The sequence below is a fragment of the Balaenoptera acutorostrata genome, chromosome 18 (genome assembly GCF_949987535.1).
Source record: "Balaenoptera acutorostrata chromosome 18, mBalAcu1.1, whole genome shotgun sequence".
Taxonomy (NCBI): Eukaryota; Metazoa; Chordata; class Mammalia; order Artiodactyla; family Balaenopteridae; genus Balaenoptera; species Balaenoptera acutorostrata.
In genome coordinates, this window is record NC_080081.1 from 47,761,515 (window position 1) to 47,785,853 (window position 24,339).

The following is a 24,339-nucleotide window of genomic DNA, read 5'->3' on the forward strand; positions in this document are numbered from 1 at the left end:
AAGATCTGTAATGTTACATTTCTTTAGCTAATTTTATTGTGAGGTGTCTTCCCAAGATGCGGGGGAGTTTACCCTGTAATTGCTGCATTTTCCTGAGGCAGGCTGTTTATTTGGGTGTCATAAAAATGAAACTTTGTAACATTCAGTTTTTAACCAGGATTTACAAATTGGTGACATTGATTATGGACTGTACTGTAGTATTAAACTGTTTTTGTTTATCAAAACATTGGATAGAATGCAATTCATAATGACAATTACAATTCATTTCTAATGAAAAATTGACAGCCCGAGAAATGAACATGAAAAATAGAGTGCACATAATCTACATTCAGAAACTCAGTATGACAGTTTCATTTCTTTATAAAAGGTGATGATCTTCATTAAAACCATGTTCTAACTGCACTCATCCTATCTTCTGAGGGTATCATTTTGCTCTTATTGATATGTTATCTCGAGCCTGCTTTCAGTTGCTGTATGCATATGTTTGTAAGCTTTTGGAAGTCACTTTCTCTCTTGGTGGTGCCTGATACAGGCTTGAGCTTATGATGTGAACACTTGGCTAATTGAAAATCTATGCAAAACTACTCTTGTAACCTTACACCACCTGGTTCATTAATCTATTCATGATTAATTTTAATTTAAATAATATTGATATACCCTAAATGTCTATTTTCTTTTTATAAAAGATTGCACTGGTGGTGGGTGAGGGCATGCAAAGACTACCAGAAACATATCTGGGTCATTGGAGAACCGAGCCTGCCGACTCAAGCTCCTCCAGGGGCCTGGCAGCGTGGCTTTAGAACACCCCCTCCAACCCTCCAACCGCTGTGATAAAGAGGGCTTGGGCTGGATTCAAATATGGCTGTATGTCCTTGGGCAAATTAACTTCTGTGCCTCAGTTATCCTATCTGTAAAATGGAATACATAATCGTAGTATTGTGATGATTAGTTGAGGTAATGCATGTTACAATAGCTTGGGCACAGAGCCTAACAGTTAATACATGACAGCTGTTATTCCAGATCTTTCTGGATTTACCATGCGGCTGGGGCCCGATAAACCTGTTGTAAGTTGAAAATATAGTAAGTCAAAAATGCATGAAATATGCCTAACTTACTGAACATTATAGCTTAGCCTAGGCTACTTTAAACGTGCTTGGAAAAGTTACATTGGCCTATGGTCAAGCAAACTCATCTAACACAAAGCCTATTTTATAATAAAGTGTTGAATATCTCATGTATTGAATACTGTACTGAAAGTGAAAAACAGACTGGTTGTGTGGGTCCAGAGTGATTGTTTCTCTCGTGATCGCATGGCTGATGGGAGGTGTGGCTGCCGTCCGCCCAGCATCACGAAGGAGTATCCTACCACCTATCACTAGCCTAGGAAAGGATCAAAATTTAAAATTTGAAGTACAGTTTCTATTGAATGAGTATAGTTTTCACATCATCGTAAAGTTTCAACTTTGTAAGTGGGAGACTGTAGTTTTTATTCTTTTGGTTCCCGAACCCCAAAATAGGGGAGATTCCACCTCTGTAGTGTTGAATTCTCTCAGGCTGGTCATCTTGAAGGGCATGTGACATGATCTCAGTTATTGACAGCATTTTGACCTTTCTTCTGCTTCCCACCTCCCTCCCTCCTCCTTCCTCCATTCCTGCTGGACACCTGCATTGTGTCCAGGGACCTGACCTTAATTCCAGTGGGGAACATGCCAAGAGGCTTGGTCCCTGGACATATATCCCCTCCTTTCTGTTTCATCTGGACCTCCATCCCCTTTGACCTTGCCTCTCTTTCTTTCTCTGTCAGCCTCCTGCTGACAACATTTGCTCTACACTAAACCTACACTCTATGAAAGTAACCCAGGGCTTCCTTTTGAACTAGGATGCCTTCACGTTCCTCGGCTCCTCAAAGCTGACATAAGGTAGAATATAAACAAATAAAGCAGCTCTGGCCTTCTTGTCCACTTGCTTCCAATCTCCAAGCCTGGAACAACCTGATAGGCTTCTCTGTGGCTGACCCGTGCTGCTGCATCCTGGTGGAAACCTCTCCAGCTCTGTGAACTGATGCCCTAAGACATCAGGAATCTACAGACTCACTGATTGGCGGGGTCTTCAGAGATGTTGATCACAGTCATCATCATGACAGATAGCTATGCTTATTCAGCTCTCTTGGTGGGCTGGGCACTCTTTTAATCACTTAATCCTAATACAATGCTTTGAAGTAGGTACTCTCACTACCCTTGTGTTACACTTGATGGAACTGAGGTAGGGAGAGAGGTTTGGGGATGGTCCCGAGGTGCTGCAGCTGGGAACAGGGAATGATGGATGTGAATGCAGCCAGGCTGGGCCAGAGCCCTGGCTTTGAACTAGCTTTTTTTAAAAAAAAATATTTATTTATTTATTTTTGGGTGTGTTGGGTCTCCGTTTCTGTGCGAGGGCTTTCTCCAGTTGCGGCAAGCGGGGGCCACTCTTCATCGCGGTGCGTGGGCCTCTCACTGTCACGGCCTCTCTTGTTGCGGAGCACAGGCTCCAGACGCGCAGGCTCAGTAGTTGTGGCTCACAGGCCTAGTTGCTCCGTGGCATGTGGGATCTTCCCAGACCAGGGCTCGAGCCCATGTACCCTGCATTAGTAGGCAGATTCTCAACCACTGCGCCACCAGGGAAGCCCTGAACTAGCTTTTTGGTTATGTCCTTTTTTATTTCTCTCAGCGTTTATGCTGAGACTGTATTCACTCTTTTTACCCTCTCTATGGGCCTGATTCCTTTTTGTTGTAAATAGTTTTTTAAATTGAAAAAGTAATGTATGAAACTCTTAAAAAGCCCAACAGTGTAAGAGTTCAGAGTGAAATTCACTAAGACTCCCTTACATCCCAGACCACCAGTTCAGATTTTCCCCATACAGAGGCAATGATGACTTTTATTATTTTCTTTTGGATCCTTTAATGATATTCTCTGTGTGTGTGAAGCTCCCACTTGGTACTGCACAGGAACATGCCACAGCATTTGCTGAAATAATCTTAGAGATGGTTTCTCCTGACTCTTCACACTCACCTTGACACCTTCTTCAGAGAGAAAATAAAGGCCGTACTGCTTGAACTGGCTCAATTTCCTGCTATTGCTGCTGTAATCTTCTATATCTGCAACTCTTCATCCTTTCTCTTCCAATATCCACAGAGGAAGTGTCTGTTTTTCTATTCAAGGTTAATCCCTTTGCCACTGATCTTGACCCAGTCCCATTCCATGAAGCTGTTTCACTCTTCACAGGCTCCATCCTGTAAGAATGCTCAAATATCTTCCATTCTGAAAGAAAAAGCAGAAGCAAAACCAAACAACCTCCCTCTCCAACTTTCCCATGACCCTGTGACCTTCCCAATACCATGCTGTTTCTTTCCCTTATAGCCAAATTCTGTGAATTAGCTGTTTTCATTTATTCTGTAAATATTTGAATGGCCTTTAATACCAAGCATAGCACAGGTGGGTACAGTTTGGTTCTTGACTTCAAGAGGCTCCCATTCAGTCTGGCATGGAGAATAGTGGTACAGACCAAGTGTGTGGTATTACCAGGGAGTCCATATTGTGTAATTTTAAAGAACTCAGGCCCTGAAGTTAACCTGGGTTTAAGTCCTGGCTCTGAAATTGGTAGCTGTGTGACCTTGGGAAATTACTTTTGTTGTTGTTGTTTGTTTCTTCATCTATGATGTGGGAACAGTAGTACCCGTATTATAGGTTAGACATGATGTTTCAATGTGTTATAATGGGGGTTAACATGTAAGTACTAAACAGCTCTTAGCTTGTTGCTGCTGTCATGATGGCATCGGCCAAGGGTAGAGTGTGCTCATAAGGGAGGGATTCAGACACCTCCCATAGGCTCCTCAACCTTGTCTTTGCTCTGTCATTCCACTGAAATTGCTTTGGCAGATCAACAACTGCCAACCCAGTGGCCGATTTTCAAGCTTCGTCTTACTAGACTTCGTGGTATTAGCACTGATCCCTCACTTCTTCAAACCTTTGCTGTAACTTACTCTTCTCTTCTAATCTTTGCTCATCCCTCTTCCTACCCTCTTAGTGTTCCCAAGTACTATCTCTTTGATCTTTTACTTTTTTTACTTGATACCTCCTTCCAGCATGAGCTCATTCATTTCATTAGCTTTTACTACCACCTAGATCAGTGCTGTTAAGTACAACTTTCTGTGATGATGGAAATGTTCTGTTCTGCGGTGTCTGATTTGATATTCACTAGTCATATGTGGCTAATGCTACCAAAGGGCTGACTTTTTAATTTGAATTAACTTTTGAAATAGCCATATGTGGCTAGTGGCTAATGCTAGACTTTGGCCCACATTCATGTTTAAATGGACTGCCTGTGGCCTCAGGCACAGGCCATCTACAGGTCAGACTGCCTTCCAATGATGTGACAGTTTATTCCTGCTGGATAACTTGCACATCTTGTTCAAGCAAAGATGATATACTTTCTTAGCCTCTGAAGCTACCCTCAACGATGGGTTTATGAGCAAAACGACATCAATGATGACAGAAACACGCATGGGATCACACCTGTTAGAATGGCTGTCATCAAGAAGAGAGAACAAGTGTTGGTGAGAATGTGGAGAAAAGGCAACCCTTGTGCACTGTTGGTGGGAATGTAAACTGGTTCAACCACTATGGAAAACAGTATGGAGGTTTTTCAGAAATTAAAAATAGAACTATCTTATGACTCATCAATCCCAGTTCTGGGTATATATCCAAAGGAAATGAAAACTGGACCTCAAAAAGGTATCTGGACTCCCATGTTTATTGCAGTATTATTCACAATAGCCAAGATATGGAAGCAACCTAATGTCCATCAACAGTTGAATGGATAAAGAAGATATGGTATATATATATATATATATATATGTATATATACACACACACACAATGGAATGTTTATTCACCTGTGAGAAAGAAGGACATTCTGCCATTTGTGACAACATGGTTGGACCTTGAGGGCATTATGCTAAGTGAGATAAGCCAGAGGGAGAAAGACAAATACTCTATGATATTACCTATATGTGGAATCTGAAAAAGAAGGGTGGGGGAATGTGTTAAGGGAGATAAACTTTGGGGAGATGAGTTAAAGGGTATAAACTTAAAATTAAAAGATAAGTTCTGGAGATCTAATGTACAGCGTAGTGATTATAGTCAACCATACTGTATCATAAACTTCAGAGTTGCTAAGAGACTAGATCTTAAGTGTTCTCCACACAAAAAAGAAATGATAATTATGTGAAGTGATAGAGGTGGTTAGCTAAAGCTACTGTGGCAATCATATTGCAAAATATAAATGTATCAGATCAACACATTGTATGCCTTTAACTTACACAATGTTATATGTAAGTTATACCCACAGTCCTTGGTCATTTGCACTAGGTTATTAGGATCACTGGGGGCCTTCCCGTGCCTGTGGCTGTTAGCTGCTGACTTCCCCATAACCCTTGTTGACTCATTTTATTAGTGTGCTTGAATCGTGTGATGATCAATATGAAATGTGAAATTATGAATATGAATCAATATGAAACTATGTGCTTTCAGAAGTCCTTTACAAATATACTTGGGTTATTACTAGAGAGTCATTGTTGAAGTCTCCTTGGTGTTGTTGGAAGATTGCCAAGGGCAGTTTAGGCTGTAGTTGCTTGAGCCTGCAGCTTGACTACAGAAATTGGTGTGTTCAAAACCTAAGTTGTGACATAAAATTTTATGTGTTGGAATTTCACTATGTCATCGTGTGACATAGTGTAAGTTTGATACAATATTGGACTGGTCTGTATGTAACCCCATTCAAGGATTTCTCTCTCCAAATTCCCCAAATTTCTTTGGATGAGAAGTGCAATGAAAAGTATTAAGGTGAGGAACCCATGTATTTCTGTGTGTGTAGCACTGGCACGATGGTTACTTATGTTATATTATTTTTTGAATCACTGAAAAGGGAAAATAAGTGACCCAGGTTATTTATTTTTTCCTCTAGAACCTATTGAATTGTAAACTCCTTCAGGGCAGGTGCTGTGTTTTATAGTTCTTTATATACCAGGGCGGGCATGATGTTTTTGTTAGCTTAGATGCTCAATAATGATATCTGGCTTGGTTAGTATTTCTAAAAGAGATGTAAAACATAACCACATTTTATGTATAGTACTGGGACTGCATGTAAGAGCTGGAATTGTGCTCTTTTTCCTCCTTTTTCAGATATTAAATTTGTAAATATGCAATCATCTTTTTGACTCATTTTAAGTGACAAACCAATTTAGAGGGTAGTAATAAAAAGTAGTAATCAAATTATGCAGGAAAACTTAGTGGTGATTTAGTTATTTAAAAAAGAGTTTAAACTTATCAATAATTTAAAAATTAAATTTAATTAGCTTTTGCCCTGTAATTAATTTCCGACAAGTATGTGTGAGTGTTTTTTTGAATGATATTTTGAAATGTGGATGCTTTTGTGGCTTATGTTTAGTCTGATTTGGAAGGACATGGTGTATAAGGCTTGAGGTATGTACTAACGCTTAAATTCTACAAGTAACAATATAAAAACTATTGATTACATTTCTATTTTACACTTAAGCAACGTTAAAAAAAATAAAAGGGGAAACTCCCTAGCAAAACATATGTTTTTGTGTTAGTCAGTTTTCAGAAATTACAATCCCCCCAGCTTCTTATCACCTCAACTTTTAAATAAGACTTTGTACTCAGTGTTATAACACTTAATAACCGTCCAATTGGAATTATCTTTCTTTTTATTTATTTATTTTATTATTTTATTTTATTTATTTTTTTTGGCTGTGTTGGGTCTTCACTGCTGCGCGTGGCGAGTGGGGGCTACTCTTCGTTGCGGTGTGTGGGCTTCTCATTGTGGTGGCTTCTCTTGTTGCGGAGCATGGGCTCTAGGTGCGTAGGCTTCAGTAGTTGTGGCATGTGGGCTCAGTAGTTGTGGCTTATGGGCTATAGAGCACAGGCTCAGTAGTTGTGGCTCACGGGCTTAGTTGCTCCGTGGCATGCGGCATCTTCCCAGACCAGGGCTTGAACCTGTGTCCCCTGCATTGGCAGGTGGCTTCTTAACCACTGCACCACCAGGGAAGCCCTATGCTTATCTTTCTTGTTAAGATTTCATTTCCAATTTCTTTGCCTCATAAACAACTCAGAAACTGCTTCATTTCTACTCTAAGTCTTCCTCCCTAGGTTTGAAACAGCTGCTGTCCCACGGAGTGGCGAGGACTGAGGGAAGGGAAGGGGAGGGAAGGGAAGGGAAGGGAAGGGAAGGGAAGGAAATTGAGCCTGGGTTTGGGGTCACAGTGACCAAGGTTCCATTCCCAGCCTGGCCACTCATCCGCTCTGGCAGATCACTTTTGTGACACTCAACTTACTGATCGCTAAGATGGGATAATGGCTGATTTATAGGATTGTTGGGTGTATTAGTAACTATGGTAATGCTCAGTAGGTGATGGTGGAAATGGTAATGAGGTGGGCTATGTCATATGGGTACCTAGGGATCCATTTTGCAGTCTTGGGTTCTGTCTCAGTCAAGGCCTCTTTTGGCTTAAAAGAACATAACAATATCTAGTTTAAGCTTAGAAAGGGCAGTTGTAAAGATGCACAGGGCTATCTCCTGGGATCAAGCACAGTGAGTTTAGCTGCCTCCCTTGGGTTGGAGCTGAGAACTGAAAACGGGCAGCTTGTCTCATTCCCTTTTCTGGGATCATACATTTTTGTGGTGCTTCTTACCAGGCATTGCTCCACTGTTGTATCTCTGCATTGTATTGCTTCTGCTGCCTTGATTTTCACACAGCCAAGCCCAGAGCCTCACAGTTCCAGGTATACATATATGTTCTTGGCTTTAAGAGAGCGGGGGCTACTCTTCGTTGCGGTGCGCGGGCTTCTCATTGCGGTGGCTTCTCTTGTTGTGGAGCGCGGGCTCCAGAGTGCAGGCTCAGTAGTTGTGGCGCACGGGCTCAGTTGCTCCGTGGGAAGATCATGTGGGGTCTTCCCGGACCAGGGCCAAGGAATTGTAAACAAAAGGGCTATGGGCGACAGAGGTGGGATCATCATTCCTTGATGATACTGAAGGTTCACCCACCCTTACTGTAAATTTATATGTGCAGTACCTACTCAGTCTGTTTTCTTCCCTCACATTGTATTCTCCCCTTTAGCTGTCAGTCTCCTGAGGCCCAGGCAACATGCTGGCTGTAGGGATGGTGCTGGGAGACTGCCACTGCTTGGAGTTCTCAGCCCCAAAGAAAAATCACAGCATGTGAGAGGCCCCAGCAGCTGAAAGGAGGGTGGTCCAATACAACTGACACCCAGCAAAGCAGAGCTGCTGGCAAAGTGGTTTCAACTGTTATTTACTATTTAAGTTGATTACTTATAACATGTTTTTATACTTAAACATTTGTGACTGTTCTGTTAGGGAATAAAAGCCCATGTCCTTAAGATGGCCTGGGACAGATCTGCCCCTCCTTCCTCTTTGATTTGTTTCATGTTGCTGGTGCCACGCTGGCTCCCTCCTTCCCTGAACCCTAGAGGTGCTCTTTCCTAATGGCCTTTGTTCTCGCTGCTCTTTTATCTGAAACACTTTCCCTGATTATCCACCCAGCTACCTCCTTAGTCCACTCCAGTCTGCTCAGATGCCACCTTCCCATTCAGACTTATGCCTACCCCAATTCCCACGTTTAAAATTGCAACCCTGCTTTCTGGGCCTGCCTTACTTTGCGCTACTTTTCATTTTTAGCAGAGCTCTCATCACCTTCTAACATCCTCTATAACTTATTAATGTGTTTGTTGTCTGTTCCCCAATAGAAGGTAAGCTTCTTTAGGACAGGAATCTTTTATTTACTGATGATTCCCTTGTCAATAACATAGAAACGTTTAATAAATATTTGTTGAATGAATGAATGTTTTAGGAATCTCTCATTGTGTAAGAAGGACAAATTCTGTACTACCAGTTCTACCCAAATCATGGCTAAAACTTAATTTGACTTTAGTTTTAGATCATTGCTATAATGTTTGCATGTTCATTAGCAAGTATTTACGCACATATGATTAACAATGCTGCCTTTTCTTCCTGTTAGCATTAAATACCTCTGTTATGGTGCTTATCCCACTGTCTTGCATTTTGTTTATTCAGCTACTCGTCTTGCTGCTCCTTTGGTTGTAAGCTCATAAGGGCAGGGACTGAGTCCTTTTTATTTATATATATACACACACACATATATATATATATGTGTGTGTGTGTGTATATATATATATATTTTTTGGCCCTAGACACCCCCCATCCCTTATGTCTCTGACTCCACCTCCTAGCACTCTTCTTCTTCTTCTTTTTTTAAAAAAATTTTTTTTTAAATTTATTTATTTTTTGGCTGCAGCGGGTCTCAGTTCTGGCATGTGGGATTTTTCGTTGCAGTGCATGGACTCTTTGTTGTGGCGTGAGGGCTTCTCTCTAGTTGTGGCGCTCAAACTCCAGAGCGCACGGGCTCAGTAGTTATGGCATGTGAGCTTTCTAGTTGTGGCACATGGCTTCTCTCTAGTTGTGGTGCACGGCCTCTTTGTTGCAGCATGCGGGCTTGTCTCTAGTTGTGGCGTGTGGCTTTTCTCTAGTTGTGGTGCATGGGCTTCTCTCTAGTTGTGGTGTGTGGGCTTCTCTCTAGTTATGGTGCTCAGGCTCCAGAGCACACGGCCTCAGTAGTTGTGGCACATGAGCTCTCTAGTTGTGGCGTGTGGCTTCTCTCTAGTTGTGGTGTGCAGGCTCTTTGTTGCAGCGTGTGGGCTTCTCTCTAGTTGTGGCACGTGGCTTCTCTCTAGTTGTGGTACGCAGGCTTCTCTCTAGTTGTGGTGCTCGGGCTCCAGAGCACATGGGCTCAGTAGTTGCAGCACGTGAGCTCTCTAGCTGTGGCACGTGGGCTCCAGAGTGCATAGGCTCAGTAGTTGTGGCGTGTAGGCTCCAGAGCGATTGGGCTCTGTAGTTGCAGCATGTGGACTCTCTAGTTGTGGCATGCAGGCTCAGTAGTTGCAGCATGTGGGCTTAGTTGCCCCGCGGCATGTGGGATCTTAGTTCCCTGACCAGGGATCGAACCTGCGTCCCCTGCATTGGAAGGCGGATTCTTAACCACTGGGTGGGTCTTCTGTGTATTTAATATAGTGTCTTGCACATGTTGCCAGCCTAATTGTATTGTGTAGTAGAAAAATAGGGTTATGAGGGACTTCTCTGGTGGTCCAGTGGTTAAGAATCCGCCTTCCAATGCAGGGGACGTGGGTTCGATCCCTGGTCGGGGAACTAAGATTCCACATGCCGCAGGGCAACTAAGCCTGTGTGCTGCAACTACTGAGCCCCCGCACCACAACTAGAGAGAAGCCCATGTGCCGCAACGAAAGAGCCCGCGTACCACAACTAAGACCCAACGCAGCCAAATAAACAAACAAACGAACAAATAAATAAATGAAAAAAGTATTATGAGACTAGGTCTTACTTGAAAAATCATGTCTTATTTCTTATACTTTGGTATCATGTCTTCATTTGCATTGAGTTATCAAGTGAGTGGTATTTACCTTAGCTTTCTTAAGATGGCATGAGATAGTTTACATTTACAATAAGGAAAAATGATAGATTTTTTTTTAATTTCTGACATTAATAAGTGTCAAAGTAGAAAAATAAAGCTAAGTCAATATATTATTGTTGCCACAGAAATTGAATTTGTGTCAAAAGGATTTGTGCTTGTGATGTAGTGATTCATATAGTTTTCTTGGAATTAAGTCTCTAGCAGGTGACAACATCAATAATTCACAAAACCAAGGAGCCTTTTGAGATTGGTTAATTTATATATGTGGATTAGAAAACAAATGAATAATGTGCTTAATGTATTCTGATGTATTTGAAAATATGCATTAAAAATCCAGCCTATTAAAAAGTCTCTGTTTACAGTATTTATGAGATATTTTAGATTTTTATTTTTATTTCTTTTACTGTCTCATACATACATTTTTATTTGAAAAGGAACAAATCTATATTTTCTGCTTAGCATGTAAAGTATTATCCATAGTAATTAAAAAAAACTTTTCTCATTATAAAAATAAATATGCTCATTCCAGACAGCTAAGAAAATACAGAAAAATGTAAAAAAAATTGTTTCAAATCCCACAATCCAGATATATAAAATTAACAATGGTTCCCGTCTGAGTTTTTTCCATAAATGTATATATTAATGAAGTTAGAATTATATTGCAAATGCAATTTTAAATACAACTTTGTTTCATGTAACATTATATTGTAAGCATTTTCCCTATGGTAGGACTGTAATTTAGTCTTTCACATATTCTGGGAAGTTTTAGGTTGATTACAATTCTAGCTATTTAAAATAATGCTGTAGTGATATATATCTATGTATAAGAATACTTGATTGTATTTCTTATTTCCTAAGTATAGAGTCTACAAATAGAATTACTAGGTTAAAGAGTAATTACTAGTAGAATTACTAGGTTGAACATAGGATTTGTTTCACCAAATTGTTCTCTCAGAAGGTTTAACCAAATTTATTTCCTTATGGTGATGTTAAAATGTAAACAAATAAAATCCTTCTCAAATATAGAGCAGTGTGATGCGTGGTACTATATAAGTCTCAGGAATATCCAGTCTAAATTCGTGTCTTAGACATGACATCTAAGAGGCTGAGGCACTCTCAGAAATAACATAGTAATTAGAAAGCTTCAGGGTGATTCTGGAAGTTCTGGGACCATTTAAAATCCTTCTACAGCTTATATCTTACTTTTCAGCCTTCTCCAGATAATGAAAAAAAAAGGTCTTGGGTTCTGATGACCTCGAACCAGACCTAACTTGTAAAGGGGTTCAGGGATTTGAATTGTCTTTTCCTGGACCCATTGTAGAAGAGTTTTTGATCTGGTAATTTAGGTGAAAGAAACTGGAACAGCTGAAGAGAATATCTTAAAATAGGTATGAAGGCTGTGTTATTAGGATTAGTCATTATGTTTTCTCTTTGAAAGAAAAGGAACACTAGAGTTCTGCTAGAATAAAAAATGACTTGTTAGGTGTTCAGCCCCTGTGATGTGTAATTCAGGTGAGAGTTACGAGTAGCAATTTGAGAATTGGTTTTTCTGGAGAGGTGGTTGTTTTCGAGTAGTTATGTGGCAGACTTTTGATCCTTTTGAAAACCTTGTGCCCTCTTAGAAATGAATCTTTTCTTTTCATGTCTGTAAATGGTTGAATGATGCCTCCTTCTGAAACCTGGTCTTTCACAAAGAAGGAGTTATGGAGAAGGCAGGTCTGGATTCTTGGATGCTAAGAGTGCATAAGCCTTGGAAAATGAGCAGTGGACAGGTGTTTATCATCCTAAGATGGGCAGGATTACAGTTTTGAGTAAATGAACAGATTAAAAGATGCTGGTGAGCTTTTTCTGATTCTCACCTGTTCGTAACATCTCCTCTCTCAATTTTCTCCACCTCAAACTAAAAAAATGACCACATGAAGAGCGAGGCAGCTTAAAAGCTTTACTTTATAGTATCAAAGAGCCAGCTCTACTCTTGTCCTCAGTGCTGGGAAAGCTTCAGTATTATTTTTGGACCCTCCTGAGCTGTTAAATCTGGGGCCCTTGAAAAACAATATTTTCACATCTAGGTGTGTCTTGTAGTTGCTGGGGAGATACCTCTTAGACCCATCCACAGATGTGTTTAGTGTCACAGTTGCTAGTAGTATTATTTCACATTGCTACAATCTTTATAATTGGCATTGATATTAAAATAAAGACAGGTGTGTGGACAAGAAATGTTACTAGATTAAAATACATATTTATAAGTGTATTAGTGGAAGGGAATAAGCTGGACTTTAAAACAAAACTTTGAGCAGATTATAATTATGATTAAACAGATTACGATTAAGAGAGGACTGAGCCTGGCCCTTTCCCCTTAAGGTGTTACTGTGTTCTGTTGATCAGAACCTGTCACCCATTTTTTCAAGCAAATAGTGTCATGTCGTGGTTTGATATAATGAACAATTTTTGATACTTAAGTACTAAATATATGCTTATGAGATTGAATTATTGTACCTTAGAGAGAGACTAAGTATTTGAATAAGTGATGCAATTGGTTATTCATCCTGCACTCAGAGATTGTTGAATTTTCTTAAATCAGTGCTAATTGGTGCCAGTCACTTCAGGGCACTAAAGCCTGTCCCAACCGTACCAGCTCCCTGTCTCTCACTTCTTTAAAATCCTCTGTGCTTCCTGTCTGCACCCTTTTTTTCATTTGTTTCAGGGACATAGATTTTAAATGAGGCATGTGACAGACATTGTTCTGTGTGCAGCCCAGGGGATGTTTAATGCTGATAGTGGTGGAGTGTGGTCCTAGGCTCGCTGCAGCAGCAGTGCCCTCGAGCCCCTTAAGTGTACAGGTTCCTAAGCCCCACCTTAGACCTACTGCACAAGGATCTTGGGAAGCTGAGGTCCTGCCATCTACTTTTACAAAGAAAGTCTTGATGTTTTTCTTGTGCACACTAACAAGCTGAAAACCACTTGGTCTGGAGCGTCTAGTTTATGAGAATTGGGTCCAAGTCACTTGTGTTCAGAGGCTTTAATCTTTTTAATTTTTCCTCTTGTTGGTAATTTCTCATAATGACCCAGTTAAGTGGTATAAACTTAATAGAATTAAATTGCAACAGCTAAAGATTATTCTGAAATATTACTGTGTATTGCCTCTGCTGACAGTGATCCGAGCCTGCCAGCTTGATGCCCGGTGGGCCTTCACGTGTCTAAGGACATCAGTGGACAGAGCCTTTGCTGTCTGCTAATCCATATGTGCCAACCAATGAAAGAAAATGTAAAATTTGCTAAAACCCTTAGGTTACAGCTTTGAATCTTTTTTTCATTGCATGTGAACCTCAGGGGTTTGTATGTTGCTTTGTATTACATAATTTATTTGGTCTTTGTTACTTATTTGTCAACTAAGTTGGTGGTGGTGTTCTCCATACCTCGATATTGACAGCATGTTGCACAGTGCTCTGAAAACTCTGGATCTATTTTTTGACATCATGTACTGTCTTCAATAAAGGTTTTGATGCCTTGCTTAAATGGGAATATAGAGGCCTATGTTCTGTGTTTCTGTCAAAACTGCCCCCACCCTCTTTTTGATTCTATGTTCTTTTGAAGAAAAATCTATAAAGACTTGTTCTCTCTTTCAATTCCAGAGTGATCCTCTTGACCATTCATCCTAGGAACTGTCATTAGCAGAAAACCTGTCTACATGTAGAGCTGCTTTCTTTTTAGGGAGAAATAGAATTAGCAGTTTGAGAAACAGGACCACAGGAAGAAGGGTGAGGTTTGGCTTCAGAAAAGAGCTCCAGTGTGCTTTAGTACCACACCGTAACCAATTACCAGTGGTCCTGTGTTCAGAGTTGTTTATATTTTGATATTATCACCACTTTTATTCTATCTCATTGTCATAAAGCATTATTAACACTATAGAGTCATAGGCTAAATAATGTAACTAAAGGTCACAAAGTCACATCTAGGTGTAAGTGTTTTAATATGTCTAAAATTGTATGCTTTTAACTTTTTTCCCCCCTGGCAAATATAACTCTAATGTTGCTGTCAGGTTGTTATTTTTAAAAGTGTTCCTATTTGATTCCATTTAATAGTGGTTTTATGTTTCTGTTTCCTACTTGGTGTGGATGTTAGCAAATTCTACTCATGAACTGGATTGATATGGGCAGTTCCTGTTTTCCCCAACCAGACCATATAGTAGAGAGCATGCTGGTAGCTATAAAACAGAAATACTTATTCATTTTTTTAAAAAAATTAATTAATTAATTTATATTTGGCTGTGTTGGGTCTTCGTTTCTGTGCGAGGGCTTTCTCCAGTTGCGGCAAGCGGGGGCCACTCCTCATCGCGGTGCGCGGGCCTCTCATTATCGCGGCCTCTCTTGTTGCGGAGCACAGGCTCCAGACGCGCAGGCTCAGTAATTGTGGCTCACGGGCCTAGTTGCTCCACGGCATGTGGGATCCTCCCAGACCAGGGCTCGAGCGCGTGTCCCCTGCACTAGCAGGCAGACTCTCAACCGCTGCGCCACCAGGGAAGCCCCTCATTTTTTTAAGTGTCTTAGTTAACCAGACATTTGAACAGTACTTCAAGTACTAGTATAAAAGCAATAATTTTTTATAATAAAGTTTTTTTTTCTTTTATACATTAAGGATGTCACCCTTGTAGTTTTGTATCTCCAAAAGCAAGGCCAAAACCCCACAGAGTTATCTGAGGATTTTATGTCAGTCGTTCTCTTCTCCCTCTCCCTCCACTTTTTAGAAGTCTGTAATCTAAACAGGTAGGACTTTGAGATAATGTAAACTTTACGATAAACTTGAATTAATGTTAGCATTCCAAGATCCTACAAAAGGATGCCACTTGATCTAACCTTTACACCTTTTCACTAAATATTTAGTGTTTCTTTCTTTTTTCCCCCCAATCATACTGGAAGTGGACTGTGATTAGACATTTAAGTTTTTAGGGGAAATTACTCACACTTAGATCTACTCAAATTTTTTAATGCTAGCTTGTGTTTAGTGGTTTCTTTCAGATTGCATGTGGGTAAACAAATACCTATGTAATCTCTGTTTTCTGAAAGCTGAATCTTGAATTGAAACTTATTCTGTCTCTACTGTTTGGAAATAGAAACCAACATTTTTAGATGAGTTTTCCAGCTGTTTACTCTGTTAGTCAACATCTCTAGTCCTGTCATGGGCCCTTGAATTTACTGTCATCCTGCCCTACTGGCTTCTCTTGCTGATGGTGAGAATTGATAGATAAGTGTTTCCCAGAAGAGAAGGAATAGTGAACCTGACCTTAACTTCTTGCTTGTTTCTCAGACTGTTAAACTTCCCACGCTTACATCCCTTTGAGTTTTCTTATTTTTCTATGTAAGCATTATAATTCTGTTGTAATTCATTGCGTGTTCTTTTTTGTGAAAGATTGTGTATAATAATATAGTTTGTAATTGGACTTACATGCATGCCTGTGTAGTTTTTAAAAAACAGACCAAGCATTTAACAAATTAATTGAGTTGCTAGATCCTCAATGAAATAGTTTAAGGATATTAAAAAAAAAATTTAAAAAAACTATGACCAAAAAAATGAATCCTTATGTGTCTTGTTTCTACTCAAGAGTGACTACTCTTTTTCTGAAAGTTATGAGTCCAACTCTAATTTAAAAGCCTGTCCTATTTTAGGCCGTTGAAGGTAAATAAAAACGTTCCTCTTGGTTATTTACATCTTCTGAATTCTACATCATGTAACCTACATTCCCTACGTTTTCTGTATAATACTTTCTGTATCTTCTGTGCAGTTTTTAGTTCATAAATCTTACATAGGCCCTAGTCTCATTTCTCTTAAAATTGTTTGTCTGCTTTCATTGTTTCTTCTCTCTTCTTTAACATCACTTTATGGCATTTTCCTCAAAGCAACTCAAACTGGCATTTTGGAATATTTCATTTGTGTAAGTACATGTTTTCGCTTTATTGTGGCATCCTATTCCAAGTAGGATTTCTGCATGATACTTTTTCATTAGCCTTACTTTTCAAGCATTAGGCCACTTAGAATGCTGTTGTGTCAGAAGTTGGCTCTATTCCTTTTTTCTTGTCAGAGGAACTTGAAATGATCCCTTTCAGGTGTGATGTGAGTTGTGACTGGGGTGATACCTCTGGTTGGAGAGTGAGAGAGCCAAGTGGTTAACCAAATGCAGTGGGCTGGAAATCTCTACTGGTGGGAAAGCACACATACAGTAGCCATGTGGATTTGGGTTCAATTCTAGTCATGGTCTCTGGGATGAGATTGTGACCCTAAGTGCCTCAGGATCACACCCACTCTCACGGACCTCTGTGCATAGTTGTTAATTTCAACTGCTGAAGTTAATAGTGATTAAAATAAATTTTACAGCGCAGGATTCAACATTAAACTTTTGTTAATCCAGTATTATTACTTCATTGTTCCTAGGTCAGCATATGTGGTCTACTGATCACATAGTTCAGTCTAGAACTGGCATGGTCACTTATCCAGCTGCATTCTCTTTGGTATAAGCAAAGCTCAAGCTGTGTCCCTCCAGTTACTGTTTTTCCTGCCCTAGAAGAAGGAACATCTTCTCTGAAAGGGTGGAGAATCTGGGATAGTGATTTACACTGTACAGATTTTTAACCTGGATCATCATCGAGGTAGATTCATTAGCATAAAAGTGCCATCATCAAAAAATCTACAAACAATAAATGCTGGAGAGGGTGTGAAGAAAAGGGAACCCTCATACACTGTTGATGGGAATGTAAATTGATACAGCCACTATGGAGAACAGTGTGGAGGTTCCTTAAAAAACTAAAAACAGAACTACCATACGACCCAGCAATCCCACTACTGGGCATATACCCTGAGAAAACCATAATTCAAAAAGAGTCATGTACCAAAATGTTCATTGCAGCTCTATTTACAATAGCCAGGACATGGAAGCAACCTAAGTGTCCATCAATGGATGAATGGATAAAGAAGATGTGGCACATATATACAGTGGAATATTACTTAGCCATAAAAAAACCAAAATTGAGTTATTTGTAGTGAGGTGGATGGACCTAGAGTCTGTCATACAGAGTGAAGTAAGTCAGAAAGAGAAAAACAAACACCGTATGCTAACACATATATATGGAATCTAAGAAAAAAGAAAAAAAAAGGTCATGAAGAACCCAGGGGGAAGACGGGAATAAAGACGCAGACTTACTAGAGAATGGACTTGAGGATACGGGGAGGGGGAAGGGTAAGCTGGGACAAAGTGAGAGAGTGACATGGACATATATACACTACCAAATGTAAAATAGATAGCTAGTGGGAAGCAGCTGCATAGCACAGGGAGATCAGCTTGGTGCTTTGTGACCACCTAGAGGGGTGGGATAGGGAGGGTGGGAGGGAGGGAGATGCAAGAGGGAAGAGATATGGGGGTATATGTATATGTATAACTGATTCATTTTGTTATAAAGCAGAAACTAACACACCAGTGTAAAGCAATTATACTCCAGTAAAGATGTTAAAAAAAAAAAGTGAATTCTAGTTACAAGCATGAATGATAAATTTCATTCTGTCAATAAATATTGAATTTATTGATACCTATTTGCCACTTATTCCGTTAGATGATGATTGCTAACACATGTCCTTTTATACTTTTTGTAGACCTGACCTGATTTCCTGTTTAGGAAATGTGCTTGACACTTTCTCTGCCCTTTTAAAGGTCTAATGCTACAATGAATAAGAAGAAGGAGAATTGGAAATTGATTCCAGCTACTTAAATACAAAATCTTCCCCAACTCCAGAATTTATAAAACTTGGATTGTTTTTTCCCCCTAAATGCTTAATTTTGCTTTTGAACTCCACTTTGCAGGAAACTAATTTATTCACTTTCTAAAGTGGCCTTGTGTTTGTCTAGCAAGGAAATCGGCAAAAGGGTTCTCAAAGAAGTAGCAATGAAATTGAAAAGTGTCTACTGTCACCAACTGGTGATAAATCAAACCGATGTTAAAGATGCAAATAGTCATTCCAGTACTCTCTTCTCTTTTATTAGACTTGTTTAAGTTAATTAGCCAGCAAAGTACTTCATTATCTATTATGCTGCATGCTAATGGTAGATTTAAAGTTTCACTTTTATAATTTGAAAAATTTTCTGAAAATCTTATTTAAACCCCTATATCCATTGCGTTCTAAGTCTGTATGGTAGCTAATACTAATACTATTATTTGGGAGAATATATTTATTGTACTACAGTGAGGTTTCTAGTTTGTGAGGTTTACAAAGACAAGAAATTTTAGGAGACTATGACATTCAAGGTTAACTTTTGTCCATCTTTTTGAGAAAGTGATTAAAACAATATATAATGCATTTTTATTAGACTGTCAGAAATTGAATTACATTCAACTTAGCATTGTAGAATTTTAAATGTACTCTATTAACTAAAATTAAAACTTATAAATTACTGATATGATTGGTTTCTTTCATTTGCAGCATTTAAATATTAGGACACTGACGGATGATATGGTAAGATTATCCTTGTTGTTTCCTTTGTTGTGAATCTTAACTAACCATGTAATGTTGATGGTGTGCTGCACTAACACCTTTGAAATTGCTACAAACTGCATGTTTTGGAAATGGACTCTTTTTATAGTGCTAAAGTAAGAGGTAGAACTGGTGAAATACATTAGATTGTTGCTTTCAAATAGTAAAAGGGACTAGTCAGTATGTTCATTTAAAAATTTTGTTTAATCACAAGTTGTTAGTCAACTTGGAATCATTCAAATCACCTCTCTTTCTCTGAGGGTGAATCGCACACTTCAAAAAGAGGTACAAAGGATAGCTAAAGACATGTCAGCTTTTCAAAAATATGTAGTTGCTAATTAAAGTAAACCAGACTAAAATATCACACATATATTTTTAAAAAGTTTTGTTTAAAAATGAGAGAACTAAGCATGCCTTATCCTATATTCTGCATGCTGAAAATAATCAGCTTTCTTATAAGTACTTAACATTTTATATCACCATTACAGATTCTTATATATTCAAATGAATTTTTCTGAGAAGTATATTTTTGAATGTAACTCTTGGTTAACGGTAAAAAATAACAATGAGAATAACAACAAGACCCAAATAAACAGTAGCACCAAAAATACGGAAGCATGATATAGAGGACCAAGCACAGCACTTCGATAACTAGGATTTGAATTCGGCTTCACTTTATGTCAAATATGAAACAGTGCCTAGAACACACTGAGCACTCAAAAAGTGTTTAGCACCCCCGATATCCAAAGTACCATCTTAGGCACATGGTTTAGGTGGGCATACAAAGATGAATGAGATGTAGATCTGGACATGCACGATTTAAAAAATTGAATCAGAATGCTATGTTTTATTCCTCTGGATTGTATCTAAGAAAAGGATATTTATGTAAACTTTTCTGGGTAACATTTATTTCTCATAGGATAATATGCAGAAACGGTAGTAATACTGAGCACTTATGCAGATTATGTATATAACTTCTCACCTTGCAAGGTGGGTGATGTACTTATTTTAGTGCTGAGTGCATCGGGGCTCAGGCAGCCTAAGTAGGTAGATTGCCCAAGTATGCACAGCTCTCAGGTGGTGTAGCTGTGGCTTGAGTCTTGTTCCATGTAGCTCCAAACCCACCCACTTGCTGTGCTGACTTAGCCTTCACATGGCTCCTAAGGCCAATAATAAAACCATGTGCAATTATTAAGTATGAACTTTTATGAGAATCTACAGTGGTATATTTGCAAAGCCTTATTGAGGTATAATTCACATAGCATGTAGTTTACCCGTGTAAAGTGTATGATTCATTGGTTTTTAGTATATTTGCAGAGTTGTAAAACCATCACCACAATCAATTTAAGAACATTTTCATTACCTAAAAAGAATATATATATTCTTTTTATATAGAATGTACTATATAGAATTTTAATATAAAATATACTATACCTGTGAATAGTCTCTCCCGAATTATTCCCAACTCGGTCAGCCCTAGGCAATGGCCAATCTACTTTCTGTCTATAGATTTGCCTCCTCTGGACATTTTATATAAATGGAGTCTTACCTGCTCTTTTGTGACTGAATTCTTCCACTTGGCATAATGTCTTCAAGGTTCATCCATGTTGTGGTGTGTGTGAGTGCTTCCTTTCTGTTGCTGAATAGTATTCTATGTTATGATATTCTTGAGGTTTGTTCATATTTTATGGGCACTCTACATTTTTTTTTTCCTCTTTTCATTCAGAACCCACTCTTACCTTTGTTTCATGACTCTGTCTTTGCACTTTGCCAACCCATAATCTCTATCCCAAGTTCTAGAAACAGAGTCATGTTGTGGAGTGGCTTCAGTGGGCCACTCTGGAAGCTATCGTACTCTGATCTTACATTAGTAAATGGGTTCCTCCTCAGTGAAGACTTTCTCTCTCCATCCTGTCTCCATTCCTTGCCTCTCCCCTCATCCTTGCCCCTCGGCTTGGTAGGGTCAGAACTTTTGGGTTTTACCATGGTCCCCTGTGCATATTTTTTTTTTTAAATTAATTTATTTATTTTTGGCTGTGCTGGGTCTTCGTTTCTGTGCGAGGGCTTTCTCTAGTTGCGGCAAGCGGGGGCCACTCTTTTTTTTTTTTTTTTTTTTAAATGTTGAGTTTCTTTAGGAGTTTTTGTTTAAATTCCTCTACTTTTTTTGGTTTAATTTTAATTAATTTATTTATTTATTTATGGCTGTGTTGGGTCTTCATTTCTGTGCGAGGGCTTTCTCTAGTTGTGGCAAGTGGGGGCCACTCTTCATCGTGGTGCGCGGGCCTCTCACTATCTTGGCCTCTCCTGTTGCGGAGCACAGGCTCCAGATGCGCAGGCTCAGCAGTTGTGGCTCACGGGCCCAGCCGCTCAGCGGCATGTGGGATCCTCCCAGACCAGGGCTCGAACCTGTGTCCCCTGCATTGGCAGGCAGACTCTCAACCACTGGGCCACCAGGGAAGCCCGCCTGTGCATATTTTTATCAAAGCAGTACATGATTTATGGTCTGTCTGTCTTTTTTTTTTAAATTTTTATTGGCGTATAGGTGACTTACAGTGTTCTGTTAATTTCAGATATACAGCAAAGTGAATCAGTTATACATATACATATATCCATTCTTTTTCAGATTCTTTTCCCATATAGGTTATTACAGAATATTGAGTAGAATTCCCTGTGCTATACAGTAGGTCCTTATTAGTTATCTATTTTATATATAGTAGTGTGTATATGTTAATCCCAATCTCCTAATTTATCGCTTCCTGCCATATTTCCCCTTTGGTAACCATAAGTTTGATTTCCAGATCTGTGAGTCAGTTTCTGTTTTGTAAATAAGTTCCTTTGTATCATTTTTTATTAGATTCCATGTGTAATGATATCATATGATATTTGTCTTTCTCTGTCTGACTTACTTCACTTAGTATGATAATCTCCAGGTCCAACCATGTTGCTGCAAATGGCATTATTTAGTTCTTTTTTATGGCTGAGTAAAATTCCATTGTATATATGTACCACGTCTTCTTTATCCTTTCCTCTGTTGATGGACATTTAGGTTGCTTCCATGTCTAGGCTATTGTGAATAGTGCTGCAGTGAATATTGGGGTGCATGTATCTTTTCGAATTATGGTTTTCTCCAGATATATGCCCAAGAGTTGGATTGCTAGATCATATGGTAGCTCTATATTTAGTTTTTTAAGGAACCTCCATACTGGTCTCCATAATGGTTATACCAATTTACATTCCCAGTTTACATTGTAGGAGGGTTCCCTTTTCTCCATACCCTTTCCAGCATCTATTTGTTTGTAGATTTTTTTGATGATGGCCTATGGTCTGTCTTTCTCACTGGTTTAAACCTTTTGAACCTAGAGACAATGTGTTGTTATTAATACTTCCAGGCATGTTGTCTGGCACATGTTAAGCATTTTCATAAATTTGTTCAACAAATGAAAGAACGTGTCTCTCTTTTTTTTTTTTTGAAAAGGATTTTTTTTTTTTTTTTTTTAAAAGGATTTTCTTATTTATTTATTTATTTATTTATTTTTGGCTGTGTTGGGTCTTCGGTTCGTGCGAGGGCTTTCTCCAGTTGCGGCAAGCGGGGGCCACTCTTCATCGCGGTGCGGGGACCGCTCTTCATCGCGGTGCGCGGGCCTTTCTCTATCGCGGCCCCTCCCGTCGCGGGGCACAGGCTCCAGACGCGCAGGCTCAGCAATTGTGGCTCACGGGCCCAGCTGCTCCGCGGCATGTGGGATCTTCCCAGACCAGGGCTCGAACCCGCGTCCCCTGCATTAGCAGGCAGATTCTCAACCACTGCGCCACCAGGGAAGCCCCGTGTCTCTCTTTTGATAACCTGCCTGGTATTGTGGTTTCCTGGGATCTGGGCCTGGCTTGGTCCTGGTCAAGCTTCCTGGAGATGGAGTCTTGCCTTTGCACAGAGTAGAGAAGCTTTGACCAGGACCTGTTGTCAGCCTTTCTGACCACCTGGCTGGATTTCTGACTGTGGCCTTGACCTACCTTCATCTTAGATGTTCACATGATTGACTGTCCTGGATTTCTTGCTACCCTCTCCTTCCAGGGAAGGATTGAGCAGGCAGTCTAGTTTAGGCAGCTGGCCCATTGTTGTGGAGGTCAGAGAATAAGCACGGCTGTCTTGTACAGGAGACACTGACAACTCAGTTCTTTCTTGGCCATTGTTGATTGATGCTGTGTGGAAAGAGATTTGGACTTGGAATCAGAAGACTCTCGTTGGAAGACAGAACTTCACCACTTCTTAGCTCTGTGACCTTGGCAGATCAATTATTAGATTGTTCACTTATCAGTAAAGCAGGACTAATTTTATACCTTCTCTGCCTTCCTCACAGGGTTTTGGTGAGTCTCATTTAAGCTCAAGTATCTTGACTACTGCATTCAGTTCTGTCCATTTTTACCCCCTTTAAAAAATACTTCCCAATGTGTGGACAGAGGGGTGGTGTGACTGACTTATTTGCAGTTGACCCTTACAGGGTATGTGTGTTACAGAGCAATGCAGAGCTTTGAGGAGGGAGACGATAGCTGGATATTTTGAGGGCTCTTTAAACTATTTCTGGTGAGTCAGAGTGCAGGGAAACATTTGCCATGATGCTTTGATGTGTGCTAGCGATATGTTTTGTAATTAAAGTTTGCCACCCTTGCAACATGTGTTGCATGTGTGCTTTTAATTTAGAACTTCCTAACGTGAATAGCCTTTTTTGGGCAGGACTTGAGAGAAGAAATATAAGAGTGACGTCTGCTGTAGTCATATGTTTGAATAACAGTATTTTAAAAACATTAAATTGAAACATCCTGGGAAACATTAATGTTAGAAACCCATCTCTTTAGGTTGCTTTTGGTTAAAGCCCTGCAAAAGTACTTCACATTTCAAGGTTATTTCTTAAATTACTATCAGAATTTAATTTCACAGGACACTGTTGGGTTAAAGGAATGAAGTATTACTGTAGCCTTGAGGCCCCTAGGCAGATCTAATATACTTTAAACAGCGTTTGCTCTACGAATATTTGGGCACCCACTATGTATAAAGTGCTGTCCAAGGTGCTAGGGTAATGTGAAGGTGAAAAAAAGCATTTAGCTTACAACGCTTCATTGTTTATACCTGGGTTGAAAGGAAAGCTTTCCTCGTAGAGGCAAAAAGGTTGGGAGGAGGACAGTGAAGGAGGGCACGTGTGAAAAGGTAAGCTGGACGAAACTGAATGTGGATGTCACAATGCTGAGTTTTCCG

At 39.6% G+C, this 24,339-nt stretch overlaps 1 protein-coding gene across 1 annotated transcript in view; it reads left to right on the forward strand.

The window, feature by feature from the left end:
• Positions 1-24,339, forward strand: part of DIAPH3 (diaphanous related formin 3) — a 577,679-nt gene that overhangs the window by 8,842 nt on the left and 544,498 nt on the right. The window contains exon 2 of the mRNA XM_057532925.1: positions 19,044-19,076. Within this exon, the coding sequence (XP_057388908.1) occupies positions 19,044-19,076 (33 nt within the window). The remainder of the gene's footprint in view (positions 1-19,043; positions 19,077-24,339) is intronic.